This window comes from Eucyclogobius newberryi, unplaced genomic scaffold (genome assembly GCF_026437365.1).
Source record: "Eucyclogobius newberryi isolate DKJ021-1_F unplaced genomic scaffold, fEucNew1.0.hap1 SCAF_3, whole genome shotgun sequence".
Lineage (NCBI taxonomy): Eukaryota > Metazoa > Chordata > Actinopteri > Gobiiformes > Gobiidae > Eucyclogobius > Eucyclogobius newberryi.
This window is the reverse complement of record NW_027315945.1, coordinates 11099508-11123268: the sequence shown is the minus strand read 5'-3', so window position 1 is coordinate 11123268 and position 23761 is coordinate 11099508. Positions and strand designations below refer to the sequence as shown.

Genomic DNA, 23761 nt, shown 5'->3' with positions numbered 1-23761 from the left:
TTTATCACCAAGGACATTGTTGTGTTTCCCAGTTAATCTTGCCACATGTCTTTGATTCTAAAACTCAATTTGCTTCCACACATTTATTATGAGTAACTGGCTTTCTGTTTTATTGTGAACGTCACATCCAGTTAAATTCTCTGAAAAATGAAAACACGACAGATTATTTTTACTAAGCAAACAAGTGGGAACTACTGTGTTTTTGTGTTCGCACATGCCATGTAATGTGTGATGGGCACAGAGGGCCAGGAGGAACGAGCAAGCGGAGAGGAGGTAGCACCATTTGGACTTTTATTGTTATTCAAGTCTTTATTCGTCTCAGATGGCGACTCAATCCCCCAGTCGCTGCACACTGCCTCCTTTGTTCTCGCACACTCAGCCTGCCCTGCCCGCGTGTTCGCTCCTTCCCCAGCTACCTTCCTCTGACTTCTCATGCCACTGCAGTTATGATTTTATTTTTGTCTTTCTATTTTTACTGTGTGGAACTTTTAGGTAAAATTCCTCAAAGTACATTCCAGCTGTTTTATGAAATTGTGAAAAGGTGATGCTCCTAAAAGGTCTGTTAAATAGCGGATATTGTTACAGAATTTCAACTGTAAAGCCTGTCTCCAAAATAGTACTGCCTATTTAAAAACTTTGATTCTAGAAAACAATCACTTGCCTTTACCTAAACTACAAAGTCTTTGTGCTGGACTTTGTTTTCACAAATTATGGCAAATATTAATGATTGGTTACTGTAAAAGACAAATGCAAAGTTGGTAAAGATGTATGTGAATAATAAGATTTGAAGATAACCTCTGAACTAAAAACTCAATTTTACTGCCATTGCCTGCATTTCAAGCCTCAAAAATAGTAAGTTTGTATATCTAGATATATATCTAGATATATAGATATATATAAACTTTTTAAATGTATTATTTAAATGTGTTATTTATTTTATTTATTTTATTTATTTTATTTATTTTATTTATTTTATTTATTTTATTTATTTTATTTTATTCGCAGGGGGCAGCAGTCTAAGCAGGGACCCCCAGACTTCCTCCTCCCCAGAAACTTCTTCCAACTCATATTTGATCTATTTTATCTATTTGATTTATTTGATTTATTTTCATTTAATCAGCAAACTTTATTTTCCTTACATTTACATAAACCCTTTCAAAGTCGGCTCATTATTGACACACCAGAATAGCGCCACTATTTAACCCTTGCTTATTGTTAATATTCATATGCAGCTCTTACAAATACTTTTAAATACTTTATTGCAGACAGCGCGCAGCAGTATGATATTGTCACAAAGTGCTGCTTTTACGATACACTCTATAGGGAAAAACACAAAATTAACAAGAATAAAATCGGTGTGCCAGCTTTAAATTTGTATTGCATTTCAAATTCACTATATTCCCTTAACAATGAGAAACTGAATCCATTTTACTTCTAACCCTGTATCAGTCACTTTCTTTTGGCCTATAGTTGATCCTTAGGCGTAAGACATTTTCACATGCACAGAATCATGAACCCAGTCTTGACCCGCACATGTCAGAGGTTAATGTTTTGTTGCTTTAATGCTCTGTTCTAATGGTCACTTCACATTCTCCTGTTTATCCCACTCTCACACAGCCACACAGGTAAAAGTAGGGGCAGACCTGGAATGTCCCGAACAAATTTACCTTTCCGGATATGTTTTTTGTCTCACCGTTTAGCCTTTTCTATTATTTGCACATGGCCAAGAAAGTGGAGCTGGGGCCAGATCACAGGGACCCTCCACGCACCATTCACAACGCCTTGTGTGGCAAAGATCCCCATCTGCAGGCCTCTTGACCTTTACTCTCACACAAACAGTAGTGCGTATAACCCGAGCTGTCAAACGCTTTAACCTGAGCCCCCGGGATACAATCGGCACCACACACACAAGTCAGCCACAATGGAGCTACGTGCATCGACACTTTAGGTAGTCTTGAAACAGACTGGAAATTACTAGAATTATATTATAGTAACAAAATTGCTTTACTTTAGTGTGTCACTAAACTAACTAGTTGATTCTAAAATTTCTAAGTTTTTAAGATCGTATAATGTAGTCCTAGCTCTGATAGCTCTTGTCAGTTGTTCACCTTTTTTTACTATAAACATTTCTGAGTGGTTGAGTTTGTTGAGCATGGAACGCGAGCTCTCATGCACATGCTCAAAATGTATGAATGGATCACAAAGGATTGCCCCATAATGCCAAGGATAAAGTGGCACAATATGGAAACTATTTTATGTAACTCAAAATGGGCATAAATAATTGAACAAAGCAATCTTTTTCGGAAACGTATGGTCCCTTGTAAAATCATGGAAATCCAGGGGTGAGAGAAAGGTAAAGGCGGGTGGAAGGTAAGCGAGCACATGGGCAGGGGTAGTCAGAAGTGGGTTTTCTTTGTAGGGTTTGTTTTGGTTGGAGTTGGTGTTAATGGGTTAATGTGCCTGAGAACACTGAGCAGTCTGCTCGGCAGTCTGTGGCCCTGGTTCACGCACTCGCACACGCACACACACACACACGCCCACACACGCACGCACACATACGCACGCACCAAATGATGAAGAAGGCAGGAAAACAAGAGGCAGCATGAGTGGGTGGAAGATTGATCTGTGTATTTACGTGCTGTAGTCAGTCACAAGTTTGGAGCACATTGGACGTGTTTTTTGGGTCACTGCCATGTTGATAATCCACTTCTACCAAATTTGTAGTTCTTTGGTTGTCTGATATTTTTCTTCAGAATTTCAGTTTCTGTTTTTCAATTTGTCATAGATTTCTTGGCTCTTAGGCTGACAAACAACCCTATAGCTTTATATTCCCCCTGTGTTCAACTGCAAAGGTGTTAAAAAGGAAGTCTCTACCGTCCCTGTGTCGATGAAGAATTGTTGACCAGAAGCCTTCCTTCTCTGCTGAAAAAGTAAAATCTGAAATGTCTTATATTTTGAATTACTTCATTACTAAGTCTAGCTGTTTGTTTCATGTTACTCAGAATTGTTCTGTCCCTTAACCATTACAGCTAGCCTTCTTCTCAATGCTGCCAGCAGGGGGGCGTAGCCCTCATTCAAGCATTGAAAGTGCTGCATTTTCTATATTTTCACATTCATGGATTTTATAACTAAAAATATAAAAGAAGATTTGTGCAAGCTGTAAATTTGTATTGCATTTCAAATTCACTATATTGCCTTAATGAGACACTGAATCCATTTTTACTTCTAATCCTGCATCAGTCAGTTTATTTTGGCCTATAGTTGTTTCTTACAGCTAGCCTTCTTCTCAATGCTGCCAGCAAAATATAAAATTGTGTAACATTTTGTTGCAAGCTGTAAATCCAGATAAAGCTTAAAATAATTCAACTGTTGGCTTACAATTGTTGAACTTGAATATTTGAATGATGGAATGTGCGGGATGTGATGATACAGGTGCTCTACCACGGATGCACAAACACATATTGTTGTTCAGTGACAATAAAGGTGAATTGAACTGGATAATGATTACTGAAAGATGCAGGCTGTAACTTGCCCATCTCTATAGAGATACTATTGTTATCTTGCAGTTATTCCATTACTAGTGATTTTTGGCTTACCACAATCAGACCTTTAACTTACCTGCTTATCTCTATGGAGATGGATATATTTAATGTCATACTGTTGAACATTTCAGGCAAAGCAATAACATCTCCATGGAGACATCATACACCAGAAATATAACATTGTACATCTTTAAAATAGAGTCAACAGAACCAGCAAATAAGCTTAGAAAACTTGAACTTTTTGTTATTTTGTTATTATTTTAATTTGATAACCTTTGGAAGGTAACAACTCTTACCTGTAGGTTAGACATCCAGACAGATCCAGCCTTGTGCAGACTCAACCCAAAGGATGAAAAGTTCAGAAGAACAGAGGAGCAGGATGGATGGAGAGGATAATTCAGTGTGTCCTTTGGTGTTGTTTGTTACTTCTAATGGGCCTGGGAACACTCAGAGCACTTAAACCAGTCTGACCGCTCTGACCCAGGGGCCAAAGGGGTTAAAAGCCTTGCGCTGACAGATGGGATGACAGAATAGTGCAGGTAGGTAGGAAAAGAAATACGGAAACCATGTAGATGATTTAATGAAAGAGAACATGAAATATGCCGTTATGGATAGCTTTATTTGTCAAAGCGTCTGACAGAAGGTCTTGCCTCGATGTCTGTGGCATCCATCTTGTCCCATGGATGACTAAGAGAAGGTGTCATCGTCTCCTTTTTATCTGCTCCCATCCGTCTAAAGTTGGGCTGCTCTGTCTATCTTCAAACTGAGGCTTCATTTAGCTCTGTGTGGGTTCACTTGTACTGCACGGGTTAGCGAAACAAGAAGTCTAGTCATGATCGCTCTTCTTCTTTCCATGAAGGTAAAAAAACACACATCTCAATTAGGATTACAGAAGTTCAGGTTTATCAGTGCTCTATTTGTCAATTAGTTTAAAAAAAAAAAAAAAACAGTAGCTAACACTAACTAACACACATCTATTTATTGTATGACATTGGCTTTTTAGCAAATTTTCATGCCAAATTATCTTTCCAATGCAGTCATTGTTTTATGCCGTGGCTGTTGAAGATGTTGCTGAATATTTTGAGTTTTTTAGCACCTCCTATAGTGAAATGTAACCGAAATAAGAAATACCATGATGTGATAAATCGTCTTGAGTTTGTCACGATGCCGTCAGTTTTATGTGCCGTAATAAACTAATTGCAACTCTTTAGTGCCCTCTAGTATGTACAGATATTACAACTTCTGCCGCTGTATATTGTTTATAAATTTAAAACAAAAAGTAGAAAACCTCCACTGTAGTTACAGATATCACTAAAGTACTCTTTCCATCTGCCAGAGTGGAATTGCTCATGTTACCTACTCGTTCCTATTGATGATTACTACATATAGCTCCAATCTAAAATGACCACTTCTTGTCCGCTGGCGTACACATACTTGGTCTACAGTCACCTGTAACAGTGGGAGCTCCTCACGGCCCATTACTCCGCCGCACACCCCAACCCAGGCCATTAGCTGTAATATATCCTTCCACTCGTTCTCATACCATCTCTGCTTTTTTCTCCTGCTCTCCGGGTTCTCTTACTCTTTGTTGGTTTTGGGATATTTAAAGGGAAGCTTCAAGTCATCGCCCTCCTCACATGCTACATATCTTTTAATGTAAGCGTCACTGGATGTAAGTTCTCTCTCCTCACCTCCGCTCCAGTCTTAGCCGTGCCTCAGATCTGTTTAAACGTGAGCCGATCTGGTCAGTGTTACTGTATCCTGTTCTATCAACAGTTTGAAAACGCTGACGCTGTAAGTGTGTGGTCCACGCTGTTTCCTATGCTTTTCTTCCCACTGGTAAACTCTATTGAAAACCATCATGTAGAGCATTTTGCCAATACAGCAACATTTTGGGTTAAAATATGAATATACAACGTCTCTTTCTCTTCTCTATATGATTTTAAACATAATCTACAATAATAATTCTATTTTGCAAATTGTTCCAGGGCGAGGTGGGGCCTTTCTGTGTTGAGTTAACATGTTCTCCCCGCACCATTATCCTACAACAACTTTCTTCTTTGTAGTCTGTCCAAACTTGGCTCAAGATCTGAAAAAATGCTGGTCAAATGCCGAGCACAAATTTCCAACCGTAATTCCCCAACACAAAATGATTGTTGAATTGATTGATAATACATCTACACAATTGTCATAATTTCTGTTGTATTTTTTTCTCCCCAGGTGTTGGTTCTTCAACGTTAGTGACCTTTTCTGCGTTCTTAAATGGCCACTATCCACCTGCTGACCTGACAGGAGACGTCACTGTGTCTTACACTGCTCCCACAGGTAAACACTCTACTACACCTCTAATTCTGCTCAATCAATCAAAATTAACATCGTAATTGATGGACATTAAAAAAAAGACACTTTAACTAGCATTGTAGTTTACTTTTAACAAAAATACAGTATGTCCATCTACAAACTGACAGCATTAGTAATGAGAGACTACTTTCTTTCTTTTCAAAATGGTAAATGTTGAATGGTTGTATTGTTAACATCTATTCCCAATCATTTTGAATTAGTAATGGTGTGTCATATGTTTGTTGCTCGTAAGGCAACAAACTTGCCTGCAGTGGATATGCCGAGGATCGCATACAAAACAGACCTTGTATCTAAAGACATGTTTTTGTGGATGTAATGCGTTAGCTCATGAAGTCAAAAGCCATTTTAAGTGAAATTGACACGAGTTGGAGATGTTGACGTCATCAGTCCTGTGCAGCCTTCACTCCCTCCAGTCATATTCCATGTGCCTGGAAGATATTACATTTCTACACAAAACCTCTTTATTTAAATGCCATAACCCTCTTTAAGTTTGTAAGTGTTGAACAGCAGATCATGAAAACAACAGTGTCCTTTAGACTCTATTGTTTAGTTTGGATTGAAACTCCTGTTTGGAAACCACTCCAGAAACATTTTTTATGTGAAACAGTTTTTATTGTGAGACTAAATATAGGTCAGTAAATGAGTCTGGGCAACACAGTAAATGCATTTGGACAAGACCGATATGACTCAAGGAAAAATGGCCACTGAATAAGAAATAAAAACAGAATGTTGAAAGTTGAATTAAATCTGCCCCTAAAAACTCTAAAAAGACTCAAAAAATGTTGGTCTGCGTAGTTTTTCGAAACTAAAAGTCTATATACATAAATCAAAAGTAACTAAAAGTTTATTTTGTTGTCTGTTCACTTAAGGATGGAACAGTGGTGTTGATATAACGGTACTTCTCCTAAATGTTTGTGACAATACTATGAGCATACATAATTGGTTTTACACATTTTTTGGATCCTTTTATTTTTAGACTTTGGGAGCAAACACTGAGAGGCCACCATACTCTCTTACTGTACATAATCTCAGTACATAATTGTATTTTATATTTATATTGGAGAGCAGCTTCAGCGACAGACTGATCCACCCTCGTTGTGTGAAAGAGAGGTTTCGTAGGTCTTCCCTTCCTGCTGCTGTCAGACTTTATAACAAACACTGATAGCCCTTGAACACTTGCAATACTGACTTAACCATGTGCAATACCGTCATATTCATATGCAATTACTGTCGTACTCACATGCAATAATGTCACATTCATGTGCATATAACTGATTTAAATAGAGTGTTTATTTTACCATTATTATTAGTATTATCTTGTCTTACGCTAGCTGTTTTTATTGTATTTTATCTTTATTTTTCCCCTCCATTCCTTATTAAGAAATGAGAGGTTTTGTCTATAGGAGTTTTTGTTTATAAGAGTTCTTCTATTTAAGAGTGTTTTTTAAACTTCCTATAAGTTATCTGTCCTTTTCCTCTGTATCTTCCTGCGTTGCACCAATGAAATTTCCCCATGTGTGGACAATAAAGGAATATCTTATCTTATCTTATCTTATCTTATTTTCCCCTCAGCACTATTTATAAGATAAGATAATCCTTTATTGTCCCACATGGGGAAATTTCATTGGTGCAACGCAGGAAGATACAGAGGTAGATACAGAAGAAAAGAACAGATCACTTATAGGAAGTTTGAAAAACACTTTCAGTAGAAGATCTCCTATAAACAAAAACTCCCATAGATAAATAAATAAATAAATAAATACATAAATACCATGTGATCACGACAGTAATTGCACATGAATATGTGTCACGACGGCACATAGATTGCACATGAATTTCACAGTAATTGCACATGAATCACAACAGTAATTGCACATATGACAGAATTGCACATGGTTAGGTCAGTATTGCGAGTGTTCAGGACTAACAGTGTTTGTTATAAAGTCTGACAGCAGCAGGAAGGAAAGACCTACGAAACCTCTCCTTCACACAGGGTGGATCAGTATGTTCTGTTCAGCTCGGCTCTATACTAGATCTTTTCCATATTGCAGAACTGTGTATCCTGGTATTTTCAACACCAGTCTATATGATAATATATACATGTTTTGTTTGCGTTGATTCAAACCATTTAAGACATTACTACAGAATTTCTAAAATTATACCCGGGATGGACATAGTCAAATTACTACTTTTAATTTTTTTTTTTATTAAAACATCATTTTCAGGTACTTAATATTGAACTATATAACATAAGTAGACCAGACCATATTTGTTTTTGTTTTTTTTCATGTAGAAAGTGTCTACATGACATTTTAGAACTCTACATGAGTCTTAATTTTTCCCAATAATCACAACTAAGTACAGAGATGTGGGTGGGGATAGGGAGTAGGTGAATCAGGAATTTTCTGAGCACTCAACCCTCAGTTGCAGGACAATACAGCATTATTCAAACATGCAGGAATCAATCAAAATATATATATTGAATAAACTATTGATGAAGAATAATGTAGCTTAAATATCATGATGCGCATCATACACTAATACCTCACAATACAATACGTATCCTGTTACAGGGTCCACGATACGAAGAATCCAGATGAAGTAAGCTTGATAAGATACACGTCCTGATTCATGGATATCCCTTAAAACCGGTGTTAGAAGTCTACTAAAATTATGTTTTTAGAAAGTAGAAGAACAAAATACATTAGAATTTCATGTTCACACTGTCTTCAATATCAGAATACGTCCTATTTCACATTTTTAGCTCCTCAGATTCAGAAGTATAGAACTCTGCCATTTCTAATGACTTTATGTTGTTTAAAATGTTTGAAAGTATCACGATTCGCAACTGTGTATCAATACACCAAGAAGTCGTTGCGACATATCACGATATCGATATATTGAGCACAGCCCTATCGTACACATCTCGGATCTATCTCGGTGCAAAATTGACATCGCCGCATCTCCGCAGTAATGTCACGCGGACGAATGCGAGCCCCGCACCCACACGCACACGCACACGCACACGCACACGCACACACACACACACACACACACAGAGCTGCACCGGGACATGATAAGCAAAGGCTAAATGCATCAATCAAGATGTAGCCTAAATGTAACTAAAATATAAGAGACAGCCTCTATTATTACTATTATTAAACAAATGCCGTACAGCCTACAGTTGTTGAATTTACATATTATTATTTCCAATATAATAATTAAAAAGCAAAATACATTATTTTGCTGTTCTTTTATGGTGTCACCAATAATGTTCACTATTTTAATCATGACAAAATTGAGATGAATCAAATTGTAGGTCCTAAATTGTGACTCAAACAGAATAGTTAGACTCCTAATGAAGAAACACCATTGTAACAAGGTTAAAAGCTCATTAAAGTGGATTGTGCACATGTCCCTCTTAAAGTCAAATTTAAAGAACCCTCAACAGTCTCCCACTATAAACCAACAAACTAAACACCCACTTAACTTTGACATGCTATATGATGTGAAAGGGGACAACAATTGTTAAAACGACCTTGCTATTGCAAACAGGTCATTTGCAGGTAAATTGCCCCTTCTCCCTTGTTGTATTCCAATTTGCTGTAACCACAGGCTTAAACCCAGTGCAGCTAAGTGGCTGTGTGTTCTCAGCAGGCTAATCTGTATTAATGCTGCTCTCCTTTCATCCTCTAAACACTCTTAGAGAATGACAGGAATGCATGACTTTGTTTTGGGGTCTATCCTCCTGTAGATGCCCTCGCCCAGGGGTGATGATTACGCCCAAGCATATCCCGCCTCGTGTACCACCCCATGGCTACTGCGCCCCTCTCTAAGCCCTGGAAGAGGCTTTGACATTTAAGAACAGTGTTGACTTCTTAAACTCTTCAAAGCCAGCTCGACGAAAGGTGCTGTTGTTACAATCTGCAAAGAATTTCATTAGTAGATCCTCTGTGGTTCTCTTAACACTTTGACAAAGGGGCTACACAAGAGCACTTAAGAGGGATCAAGTGGGCAAGTAAACATGGGCAATGTAGTTCGCCTAAGTTAAAAAACATTTTTTATATGTTCCTGGTTTGAGACTGGGCTGAACAATTTCTTCAAAAATGATCAATTCGATTTTTTCAACATTTTTTTTTGCTATTCTAATTTACTTTTTTACTTTAACGAATTTTATCATAATTATGATTTGATGTCTGTTTGATTGTTAATCTGTTTTTCACCTATTTAGGCTAACCTCATTACGGTAACAGTAATAATGACAGTCCAAGATATGACCAGGGTCATAGCCCCAAATAGGCTTGACTGCCTTGAGTTCTGCTTTACATACAAAATGTGAGCACCACTTCGGCATCAGGAACCGTCTTGTTTATATTTTACTACATTTTGCTGTTAAACTTATGTGGGCAGCTTTTTATTTGATATCTAATTATTTGTCCAGCATAACATTAGCTATTTAGAAATGAAAATTATGTAGCTGTTAGCTTTTATGCTAATTTGGGCGCTAATGGCTACTAAAACTATAAAACACTGCGACGCTTTGTGGCTAATGCTAACCCTCCCATTGAAAATACCGTAACTGTCAATGGTGAGTGGGTGAATTTGTCATTGGTCCAAAGGCTGCACAATTTTGGGGGGGCGAGAATCTAATTGCGATTTTTCTATTAACAACTGTAAACATTTTAGGGAAGACTTAAATATATATATAAACTGATAAACTAATACAATAATCCCATGCATTTTAGAACATGTTTGTAAAGGTTTTAACTAGAACTGAAACAAGTTAATTAATGAATCGCAACTCATTGATTACTGAGATAATGCAATATAATTATAATTATTATCTGGACTATACAGGCTTCAAAGCAGAAGAGGTGTTATGTCTCAGACAGAGCAAAATTACACCAATGTTTAATATTATTGAAACTTTAGTCGTTTAATTGAAAGAATGATAATTTGATTTATCGAATTGCAATTTTTAAATGTATTTTATTTATGTATTACTTTATTTAACAAAATAAAAACCCATTGGGATCAAAACCTCTTTTTCAATGGTGACTTCACTAAACAAGAGACATTGAAGAAGAGAATAACAGTAAGTCAGTAGATTAGACTAGAAGATTTGTTTTTGCAAGATGAGATATTTTGGTCTTTGCAGAAGACATTATTGTATCTACTTAATCACAATCACCTTTGCATATGGATGATTGCAGCAACTGAAATTGCGATTTTGATTAGGTTTTGATATATTGTGCTGCAGCCCACCACAAACACTACAAAAGACAAATGCATTCACTCACATCCACTCACTTCTCCAAACTGGAATGAGCCGCAGGAAGAAAAAAAAGAACAATGGGTGAACAAGTGCTAGAATAACTTGAATTCAGTTCTTTCGCTCAGTTCAAGTCTGCTGGCACCTAACTCGACCCGACTACCCTCTGATGGTGGGTTTGAAAGAAAGATTACCATTTCTCCCCGCTCCATTTGAAGGGTCTTTTACATTTAGCAGTTCATCCGACTCCCTGTCTTTGTCTCATTGCAGCTTCTATAAACCTATCGTCCTCTCTGTCACGATAACAAGATTAGAGTTATAAAACATAAACGGTACGACCCATAGGGAGCATGTTGGACTTTCATCAACTTTAATCAAATGCAAGCTCTCTGACTCAGCACCAACATGGCTGCTTCCCACCATCTGCTTTTCATTCACCTTAGCAGAAAATCCTCTTCAGCCAATCAAATCAAAGAATAATCTGCTATAATTGTGTAGCCGTAGCCCAGAGGTTTGTGGAAGAATCGGCTGACTGTTTAAATCCCCGTCTGGATGGGAATGTCTGGAGGAGAGGAACTGAAATTAAAAAAATGGCTTCCTTTTTTGGTGGAACTTGGAGTTTTCCTGCAGCTAATACATTCATGGTTGCGTGATAGCTTTGCACGATATTGGCATTTATTTTTATCGCATTGCAGTAAAAAGTGAAATAGCGGTTTATATTGACTGTATTGACACATTCACATGGATATTGTACGTTGTCAACCCCACATTATCAAAAGGTTGAACGTATGGTATGTTTACCTCCTTCTGGTGTTACACGAGCAGCTCTGCAGTTCAAGTAGTTTTCTAATTTAGACTTTTTGGACTCTATTGGGTCATTTCTTGGTTTGATGTAAAGTGGCAATAGTGTCCTGGTTTACCCCCAATTAGACCTGGATCAGTGGTGGATGAATTAGAGTTTGAATTAATTCTTTATTGTCCAATTTATTCTGATTTGAGGACTAGCTTATTTAGTTTTGTTCGACCTTTTAACCCTGATACATATGAGCTTTATAACAAACAGGTTTTTCTTTAGTCCATTACATTGCTAAAGGTAGGAAGAGGTGACAACAAGTGTTAAATCCTGTTTTACCATTTATATTCGTAACTTTAACTGACTGGACTTTTGCTCTTTCTTTTCTACAGAACTTAATCCCGGAGGTGAGTTTTTGTTCATTTGGTGTTAGAATACCCTAACCTGTTGCTTCCATTGTAGCTATACGTTACACAATTAAATGCCTTTGTCCAATTAGAGCTCCTGCTGCCTATCCCACTTAGAATATACCCACCGTTTTGCACACATAATCAAAACTCCCCAAGTGCATTCCAACACACACCCTACTACTGTACATACAGGAAGAGGCCGCAGCCCGCTGTTTATCCTCCTGTAACTCGATATTTGGCATGAGACCTGTATACCCGCGCATATTTCCTCACTGCTGTATAACATAAGTAAATACCCTTTATATGCATTTATCCGACAGCCCTCAAAGTGGTTCCACAGAAATCCAATCTCCCCCTCACACACATCCCTGCAGCAGTGGTCGTAGTAGTTGTTAGCCTGTGTTTGTTTTAGTAGAGTTTGTGCGCAGTGATACCCAATAGGAAATCTTGTAACGTGTAATGTTGTAGTGAACTGATGCAATAGATGGAGATTCCCAATACATATTTATTCTTGCTTGGGAAAGTGTTTTGTGAATAACCTTGGTGACAAATGGCACCATCACGATTGAAACTTTACACATTTCGAGCTTGCCATTAAGATTTAAAATGTATTCAGTACAGGACCTTTCACAATATTTGGAAACCCTTGCTTATCTTATTACTTTGAAACATGTTTTTTGCCTTTACAACAAGTGTAAACCAAACAAAGAAAGCTTAGCAAATTAGGGTGTATGGCTGTAAATCAAACTCGGTAAGCAACAAACTTGCAACAAATGATTTAACTTGCAACTGATTTGCTATGAAATCCTAAGCTTATTTTTTCCTCAAAGATCATTTTTTCTATACAATATGTCTTGCACATTTGATTCTGTCTGCATACATGATTCACCAGTTTAAGAATGGTCTTTTTGGGCCAGACGTTCCCTTTTCTTCACTAGACACTCTTACCAACGGCCCGTTCTTTGAGGAAAAGCAGGTGCAAATCATCATAAATCAAAGACATTCATATTGGTATCATAAGGCACATCTATCAAATGTCAAATGATGTCTAATGGCTGAGAAGTGGATCCAGAGAATCTTCCTGGCGCTCACTCTCTCCTGTCTGTTACTTTTAATGTTTTCAATACATTTTGAATACATCACTTTATGATTTATGGGCAATGTCTTATTGCCTTTAAAGACCTGTTAAGCATTGAACTTAAATATATTTTTGAGTGTACCGAGTTGCAAATTAATCAGTATCATGTGTCTCAATTCTGCTGTAATTGCTGATGCGGAAATTATTATATTGAGCTGAGAATCTAATAGAGTTAGTCACATTTTGGGTAGCATTATATCAAATGAAACCATAGGAGCTTTATCTGCTGCCAAAATATTACAGACGTATTATTCACTATTATTAAGACGCTAACCTCCATGGAGATTTTGTATCTTGGACTGGAATGTTCCACAGAATGTCATTGAAGTGATTTAGCTTCATGGAGACGAGCACGTGATGCCACTAGGTCAAGTTACAGGTCAGATTTGTGGAGAGGCAGGTTTTTATAAGGTGTTTTTAGCAACAAAATAAATGCAAGAATGTAAGGTTTAATGCCATACTATGGAACATTCTAGGAGATGCAATAACTCCATGAAGACAAGCAGGTGGCAGACCCTCCCCCTGAAAAGTCACAAAGTACACCTTTAACATTATTGATATATGTACAACTTTGTTCATTTGGTTTTGATATTACTGTATCATTCTGATTTTCCAAATAGCTTCTTATGAATTATATTTTTGAACATTTGGTGCTACTGACGATTATAGAGAAAAAAATATCCAAAGCTAAACAGTCTTCAAAGATAGGTTACAGTTCAATTCATAACTTATTTGGACTTTCAACCAACGTTTATTTTCACTGGTTGGAGAAATCTGATTCAGAGAGTTTTTTTTGTGAGGGAGCGAGGTGATTGTGTGTGTATTTTAGCCTGACCAAAGAAATCGTGCCTGTATTCCCACACTAGGCGGCCCATTCACAAGCCTGGATGATAACACGGCGCACTGTATTTTACTGTTTGCGCAAACGTTTCACTGCGCCCGAAGTCTGCCAATGCAGCCCATTTACTACATTTCACATAAACTGACTTACCGCTGAGCACTTTCCAAGGCTCACGGAAATGTTTTTGATTTCTTTTAAATATGTTTTGCCTTCCTCCCAGACAGCCCGCAGTTTCATTCATTTCTGTACATTATGAAAATGCACTTGGAGAGAGTTAAAACCTGCTGGACTGGGGTAATCCATCACCAGAGCACATCACGTCTGTTTCAATTTGTGTCAGCACCGCTCTCAAACACTGTGGCCATGTCATCAGTCAAAAAGCCCTATATGATTTATGGGAAAAGGACTAGAACATGCATCAATCAGATAAGTGGGAGCCGGCTTCTCTGTCCATTCACTGTATAGCTGAGTAAATGGCGGCTGCTTTTTGTCTCCACCCTACAGTGGTCTGTGTTGTTTTAGCAGCACTTTTACAATGATTGGTAATGTTATTTAAAGTAACATGATTTCCTTTCAAACTACAAAATATTCAGTTTTATGCATAAAGCTCTAGTTTAAATCTCTTGACTGTTCTGAAATGCATGGGAGCCTTGTATTGTAATGCTTCTGGATGTGTTTAAATGTGCTCTAAGTGAAGGTACACTTTTATTTAACCAGTTAAAAAACAAATTGTTTCCACAGGTGACCTAGGCTAAAATTAGACTGCAGCACACATCATAGCAACATTTGGCACTGAAAAAAACCAAACATGTTTCTAGGATTCTTACTCTTCCTATTTTAAAATAGAGCAAATTAGATATTGTATGTAGGCAGGGTCACATTGGAGAGCCCTGAAAGCGCACACATATGAAAAAGCCTGTCTGTTGCATCTCTACATCTAACTTTTAAATGAAGATATCATCATAGTGAGACTTACGTACTGTATAAAATAATGTTGTTATTGTTTTTTTTCACTGTAATTTAACAACGTGCACCATTTATAACTATGTGCTGCAAATTTGTATACATCATGACCCATTTGCTCTGACATTTTATTACATATTTCATGTTCATCCTCTGTCTGGGAAGCCCATCACAAAGCTTCGCCCTCTCAAACTCACCCTGTTTCCCTTGGCTACTTGTCTCTCTCTCTGCTTCTGTTCAGCTTCTCTCTGCAAATTGAATTATTCGCCTAATCACATAATAATTGCGTGTATCGAAAGAAAAGGTGTACAGTGGTGGGCAATCATTTATTTGTGTAATAACCTGGAACATTGGGTCATTGGTGCTCTCCTTCTCCCCTCCGTCTCTGCTGCACATTTGTCACTTTTATTCTGTCTGTCTCTCACGCTGGGCTATTTCCACTCACTCTACTCCATCTCCTTTTTTAACAACTGTTTTCTTCCATCGCTCCTTCCTTTCTCTGTTATTCTAGCTAAGTGTAGGTTTCTGCCAAGCTCAGCACTGCTAAAGCTCAGGACAAAGTTATGCTTGGCCTACGGTCTCCTCCTTCTCTGTTCTCTCTTCTTCACACAACTTCCATTTCAGATCTCTAACAAACACACCTATGAATTTGCCTTTTTTGTGTCCGCTGTACAGCTGTAATCTGACTATATGTGCTGTTTACTATGTTAACAAAATTTGTTAACATAATGTGGACTTGACTCTTGTTTGGAGAGAAAGCCTGAAAGCCGGCCGACTGTATTGCTTTGATTTGCTGCAGGGGACATCGGCGCATATGGAAAACCCCACCGAAATGATTTTGGCTTCAAAATATATACAATTCTATTTTCCTTTCTTAAAATAAATATGTTGAATGTCTCTCTCTTCCAGGGGTGCCCAGAGTTCTCCAGAGCAGATTTAGTCTTCCATTGGCACTGGTGTGCGTTTCCTCTACACCTGCCAAAAGCACCAAGTTTAAGATTACAGTAGACACCAACCAGCCACCCGTTGACCTCCACGCCATGTTCCCAGGTATTCCATGTAAAAACATATTCCTACCATTAAAAGGTGTAACTTTTCTGGTGGAAGGTCCGCCACCTGCTTGTTTCCATATAGATGCTGTTGGGTGGTAAAATGTTATAAATGGTCACATTTATATCATGTTTTTCTACCGTCTAGGCACTTAAAGTGCTTTACCCATTCACACACCAGTGTATGCAAACAGTTAGAGGAAAATGGGTTAAATGTCTTGCTCAAGGACACAAAGCCGACAATTCCAACGTCTATGTTGAAAGCCGGATTCAAACTGCCGAAGGAATCATATCGAGACAAGCCTTTCAAAGTAACATAGTGCGCCGTATTTTTGAATGCTTGAAAACAAACCTGGAGAGTTGTTTTCATTTATTCTTGTGAGTACGCTGAGGTGTTCTCAAGAACTCAAAATACTGATTTCATGACGCATATTCTTTAATCTGTGACGCATATTCTTTAATGTAAGGACTTTGGGTAAATATGCCGGATTTAGCATGATGCCAATTTCATCCATCCATCCATTTTCTACCGCTTGTTCCCTTTCGGGGTTGCGGGTGACTGGAGCCTTAGGCGGGGTACACCCTGGACAGTGGCCAACTCGTCGCAGGACCAACACAGAGACATAGACATTACAAACAACCATTCACTCTCACATTTAGTCACTAGGGCCAATTTAGAGTCACCAATTATTACCTAGCACATGCATGTCTTTGGACGGTGGGAGGAGCCGGAGAACCCGGAGAGAACCCACGGTAACACGGGGAGAACATGTAGACTCCACCCAGAGAAATCATGTGATGTAGGTCTGGTCCGGGAATAGAACCCATGATCTCCTTCTTGGGAGGCAAGAGCGTTAACCGCCTTTGCCACCGTGCACCAATTTCAATTTCCAATAAAAAGAAATCAATCATTTCTACAAAAGTGTTTTTAATTATTATACTTCTGTGCCTAATCTGTCTTGCAACACTGGAATTTCCCCATTGTGGGACAAATAAAGGTTATCTTATCTTATCTTATACATGTTCACAGATTTGATTAGTTACGAGATATTTTTAAGTTGTTTTTTAAAATAGTAAAATGTAGCACATTCTCCAATTACGCAAATCATGTAAATTAAACTTTTTCCAAAAATGTAATTTACCTGCAAATAGAATGAAATCGAACAAATAACATGTTTTGGGGTTCTACCTACTCTCACATTGTATTGGTGGTACAGAGTTATGCTCTGTCAGACTTGAAATATAATAACATTGAGCGTTTGGCCAAATTCTTGTCTTCTTATCAGGAGAAAAATACATCATGCGTCCTTAGTTTCATTATCATACCTGTATCCTGTTTCTATTCTGATTTATGACATAGAGATATTGGAATGAGGCAGGTTGATGCAGAGCCATAGTAACGTTTATATTCATTGTTTTCAAATGCGTTTTTCTTTATCTTGGGTTTGTTAAGATGACCATTTGATTTCTTTCAGAGTTTTCAGGAAAGTCAGAAGAAAAAGACGGAAACAGTTTAGCTTTCCAATTCTTGTCCGGACCAAAAGTTAGCCTGGTCGCCTCCAAATCTTCTCGTGAGTCCAACTGCTTTTACACACACATTTACATAGTTAGTTACATTTCAAAATAATAATTTCAAGTTTGTTTCTACAGAGCGATACCGCATTCAAAGTGAGAGTTTTGAAGACATGTGGTTGATCATCAAGGAGCTTGTACAAAGGTGCGACAGGCATTTCTCCAAACTTGGCATCAAAGACTTCCGGAAAAGTTTCAGCGGACCTATCCCCCTGCAAGATTACTTCTATACGATTGACCACCACTTCCAGGTACACTGTTCTTTATCCTGATATCTGATTTGATGTGCATATAGTTTGCGTTCACTGAGATAAGAATTTGTTTTCAGATAGAGGATTACTTTACTCAACTTTATTTGTCTCCAAAGTGCTGCACAGAGTAACATTGGTAATCACATAAAATCACATAAATTGCATGAAAATAAATAGTATGAATATGTTAATGCAAAAATAACAAAATAAAATTAGCGATAGAAAACAAACTAAAATAAAATCCATAATAGACCTTGCAAATCTCATTGTGACCAACAAATATTCAACTAGATTTTATATTTATTGAATTTGTTCCACAAAGTTAATAAGACCACATTTTATCTTAAAAAACATAGAAGACTTTTGCGCAAGTTTCTTTTTATGTGGATAGGCCCAGCTATTGAAGCCACATTATCCACAAAACAGAAAATTCTCCTATTGAGAAGGGACATGCCCTACCACTTATTTTCAAACTTTAGTGTAGACGGTGTAGAATGTTGTAATATCACGTGAATTTAACTTCATGTGTATTTTTGTATGTTTTAGTTGCGAGTTAGTGCTAAACAGTACCAGGATCTGCTGTCGGAGAGGGCAGTTCAGTTCAGAGCCATCCAGAGACGCCTTCTAACTCGCTTCAAGGACAAGACCCCAGCGCCGCTGCAGAACTTGGACACACTTCTCGATGCAACCTATAATCAGGTCAGAAAACACAGCCATTTTTCCTTAAAATAACAAACTCAAAATCATTTTTATGTTTTGCAGTCCAACAATGGAAAGTGTATGCTTTTTATGGCACCCTTGACTCTCACACTGTAGTGTAATGTTGAAGCTTTCCCAGGTCCGGAAATTCATCTAATCTACATATGCTTCTGGCTACATACGACCTAATACACACAATTTATGCATGTCATAAATTAGACTCTCCATTGTAACAGAAGCCGTTTTGCTGCTGCATTCAAGCTGTACATAAAAAAACATTATGATAGTCTATAACAGAGTCATACTGAGATTGGGCGGTATTGATGTGGTCTCAGGTGGGAGCAGGTGGTCAGACCTGTGTAGATTCTGCTCTGAAGGAAATAGCCGTGAAGTGCATAGTGCTGCTTGGCACTCTCGCTGCTGCTAAGAACAGAGCAGGTGGAGACATGAGGTGGAGAGCTCTGACCAGCGTGAGGTCGATGTACTTTCAAACAACAACAGAGCGGTCAGAGAAGCTTTGGGATCGGGCAGAAGCAGGTTTGAAATGCCAGTCCTTTGCAGGTCTCTAGTATAGGTGACAGTTTTGTGGGTCCATTTGTTTCACTGTGCCAATAGTTTTTTTACAAACCCCTTACTTTGAACCAGCTGCCAAATGATCAAATACACATGGTTGTATTTGTTTTGGGCACATGGGCCTAATGGAAACAAGTGTCATTATCATTAGCCATCGCTGTGTTTTTCTCTGTCTCGCTCTCTGACATGTTCCTACACATTTGCAGAGTGAGAACAGTGTTGGGCTGATTTATGGACTTCCTGTCTGGAGGTGATTAGATAGGAGCACACACCCAATAGGATCCTCTCATTCTCACACACATTACCAGAGGCTGAACATCAAACCAGCTACTCTTCAGCTTGTACCTGCATGCCCTCTCATGAAGAAGCTTTTAATTTATATCCTTATGCTATTGTATTAGCCATCATAATTGTAGAGGAGGCTGTTATATTGTTTACTCTACAAGATAATATTGGAATAGATGTTTTGAATATATGCAAAAACATGACCCTTCCTATGTTTGTACCAAAACTGGTACTATTCTATACATTGACAGACAACCACTCAACCACAAGTGAGTAACATCAGAGCCTCATAAGAAAACATTAACATGTGCACGGATATTATTGGTATTGGCTGATTTTCACGTCACTGAGTATTATTGGCATCAACCAAAAACCCCAATATCAGTCAGCTGATATTTTTCTCCGGTAATGAAAGGGTTAACTCTGCTGCCCCTTCGCAGAAACAGGAAGAATACCAGGAAGAACACTTAAGGTTCTCTGAAACATGAGTGACGTATCTCACAAATGTAACAACTATGCTGGTTCCCAGAAGCCTTATAACACTACGCCAGGCTCTGACTGGCTGAGAGACGCGACGCGTGGTGCAAAGGAAGTGAGGCCTTCCCCTCCTGCCTATAGAGCATGACTGAGGTGTCACTCCTTCAGTCTAAGCACACTCTTCTTGCTCAGGGCAAGAAGGGTGGTCTGATGAGATGCCTCACACATATTTTAGAGAACCGGGCTTAATTTCTTAACCTAAAGTTTTCTTTCAACATTCGTTTGCCCTCGCTCGGACACCGCACTTTCCACTTGTGTGCACTCTGCTCTTTCTCTCCCATCAAACCTGATTCACTGGCTACTCAGGATTTGCGTCTCATTTAAGGTGGTTTCTATTTTCTCTCATTGTCTGACCCTGCACTGACTTCTATCCTCGTGATCCTTCTCTGATCTTCGCTGCGGCTCATTTAGTGCCCCAAAAGGCTGTTCAATCTTGCTGTTTCGTTACGTTAACATCATCTCCTCAATGTTTCTGATTTCCTTCTTTAGTTTCACGCCCAATTGTTCAGGTTATTAAACCATTTTAAAACGCAGAATCACAAACTGCTCTTGCCCCATTAGTGACCGAGATGAATAACAGGTCAGTGCTGGGCTGAGCGGAAGAGAGAGGAAACATTTTAAGGTAGCACCAACAGGACTGTTGTCTGGGGTGCCACCCGGAGAATGGGGTGCTCTGCGCTTCAATAGCTTCCTCTTTGCACATGCACATTTTCATTTGAGTGAAAATCGTAAGCCAGGTCAATAGCTTCCACTATCCAATTGCTTTGTAAAGAGGCTTCCCCTGGTGGGGTGGAGCCCATAACACAACAACTCCTCACTTCCCCGAAATTAAGCAGTTCTAACGCACACAAGAGTGCATGGATCCTGCTCTTCTGAGGTAGACAGAGGAAAACGTGCAGATAGCTCAAAGGGAAGGCATGACAAACCTCTTACCCTTTTGGCATCCTATGGGTGGAACAGGCACATGTGTGCCACCTCGTACTCATGTGTCACCACGCTACCCCAGTCACAAAGCCTGATAATCTACACATCAAATTAAACTCTCCTTTTTGAATATGTAATCCATTTTCACGTGCAACAATCACAGCCCGAACAAACACGGTCTTTGTACAGAAAAGCACAAAGTAAAAGTTTTGACTTTCCTTACTTTGAAGGCTCTGTATACGTCAAACTTCAATATTTCCCCACAAGATTGGTCTCAATCCGTTCGTAATGGTCCAACGAATAAAGTCCAGTAAAACAATTAGGTTCAATACATATGTTAGAGCCATGAAGGCCTCCATGTTGCAGAAAAAAAGTTCCCTCCAGAGATTTTCTATTGGATTTACCGTAGGTCTCCAGACCTACTAGGCCACTCCACAACACTCCCACACTCAAACAGGTGCTACTAATTTATGTTAGTGAGTGGAGTAGAGGTGGACTTTTAAAAGTACACAGATCTTACAGAGCCAAAATTCTTACTGATTGGCAGGTGTTCAAATACTTATTTGCAGCAATAAAAAAGAAATACATGATTTAAAAATCATACAATGTGATTTCCATTTTTTGACTCTCACAGTAAAAATGCACCTACGTTGAAAATTTCAGACCCCTCCATAGTTTCTAAGTGGGAGAACTTGCAAAATCGCAGGGTGTTCAAATACTTATTTTCCTTCTTCTGGGAGACCACCGTAGAGGGCTGTCCCATTTGTGAGATACCGAAACAAATGTTGAAAGAACAGCAGCTCTGTGGACAGAGGTTTTCTGCTGCTATATTCTAACTGAAAAAGCTGTAAACTGTAATCCACTCTTTTGAGTCAAAAGACCCAGAAATTACAAAGTTACAGAGTTTAAAAGCTCTAGAAAAGTTGTAGATAAAATATATCATTATGTATTATGTATAAAGAATAATCATGTTAAAGCCTATAGCCTACCTATACCCAGTGACGTGCGGTGAGGTTCAGGGCTAGTGAGGCACGACTCTTTCATAGTCAGATTTACAAACGCGAATGAACCCAAAAGAGCTCCTTAAACAGGTCGTTCTGGACCAAAAAGAGGAGAAGCTGCAGGAGACTCGCATTCATTCCTCATCGTTTGTGAGCTATACAGTCCGACTAGATCCGCCCTTAGTCTCACAAAGTCAAAAAACCTTGCATATTTTGACAGGCTCTGCAGTTTTGTGTACTCAAAATGTTGGGAAATTTCACAAAATGTTGTGCAATCCACTAAACCAAGGAAAGCAAGCTTACCAAAATGATCAAGCCTGACTTTAATCTGATCACTGATGTTATCAAAAATGTTAAAGAACCATTGCCTCCGTTCATCTCTAACTGACATAACTCATCCCAAAACAAACTAGACTGAGCAATCTATAAGTTTAAAAAGTTTGAACACGAAAAAAAATTCTTGAACACCAAGCCATGTCTCTAACCGCTAGGCAAAGTGTGATGTAAATGCACCTAATGTTTTTAGAGATATCACTCTGCAACCCGTTCAACTCCGGTGTATGCGTGCGTGCGTGCGTGCGTGCATGCGCGCGCTCCAGAGGCAGAGCAGGTGCTGCCTCCTCCCTGTATCTGAACGGCAAACATCTGAACATTGTGACATTATTTGAAAAAATATTGTTCGATATTGGATTCAAAAAGAAAGGGGGTTTATAATACATACCAGATGACAAACAAAAATGTTTTTGATATTTTATTAAAAAATATATATATATGTTTTTCGCCCCCAAGATTGACATCCCTGCCTCCCCTGAATGCACGTCACTGCCTATACCTAAACATAGTGCTTTTTTCCTCAAAGAAGGGTAAGTGTTCTGACTGGTTCTATACGTTTTAAAATAGATTTGAGCTATAAACGTACAAAATGGAATCAATATTTCTTTTGTTATTTAAAAGAAATATATATTTCAAACAACATTTAAACAATATCGGCCTAATGTCGGTTATCAGCCCAAGCTTTTCACATAAGAGTGGTATCGGTATCGGACAAAAGTTTCCATATTCCATATTATATCAATTTTGTCCTCACAAGTTCACTTAAAACAGAGATCTGTTTTAGGACTTTATGCAGCCTATGGTGGACTGGTGTAGGGATGATTAACCCTGATGTGGTTTAAAGTAGTTGCTTCAAGGCCCTATGTGAGTGTGACGTATGTATGAACTGAACAGTGCAGCTTGTCCCAGTGTTTGTGTATGGGAGACAAAGTGATGGTCCCCTGCCCCTGCTGTTTACTGACAAGGCTGACTCATTCCCACTATTAGCTTCTCATTAGCATAGCCACGGTGCTGACTTCATGGTCCTATTGGGCTGGAGCTGTCAGTGCGTCACTGTTTGAGTTCCTCTGATCACATACACATTCTCTGCTCCTGTGCCAGCGCAATGCTTTGGTGACCATCATTTAATCCAAACACTCTTTCATGATACTCTGTAAGGGTTTAATGGAATGGAATATATGAGTGTGATGAAGCTCTTAATGTAGTTCTTATCCAAA

At 38.5% G+C, this 23761-nt stretch overlaps 1 protein-coding gene across 2 annotated transcripts in view; it reads left to right on the top strand.

The window, feature by feature from the left end:
• The window catches only part of bbs9 (Bardet-Biedl syndrome 9), a 203721-nt gene that overhangs the window by 44541 nt on the left and 135419 nt on the right, over positions 1–23761 (top strand). Inside the window, exons 14-19 of one of the 2 annotated variants that reach the window (XM_072460824.1) lie at positions 5763–5867; positions 12361–12375; positions 16230–16370; positions 17845–17940; positions 18020–18192; positions 18739–18891. In XM_072460824.1, coding sequence (XP_072316925.1) covers positions 5763–5867; positions 12361–12375; positions 16230–16370; positions 17845–17940; positions 18020–18192; positions 18739–18891 — 683 coding nt within the window. The remainder of the gene's footprint in view (positions 1–5762; positions 5868–12360; positions 12376–16229; positions 16371–17844; positions 17941–18019; positions 18193–18738; positions 18892–23761) is intronic. The other variant, XM_072460825.1, reaches the window with a different exon arrangement.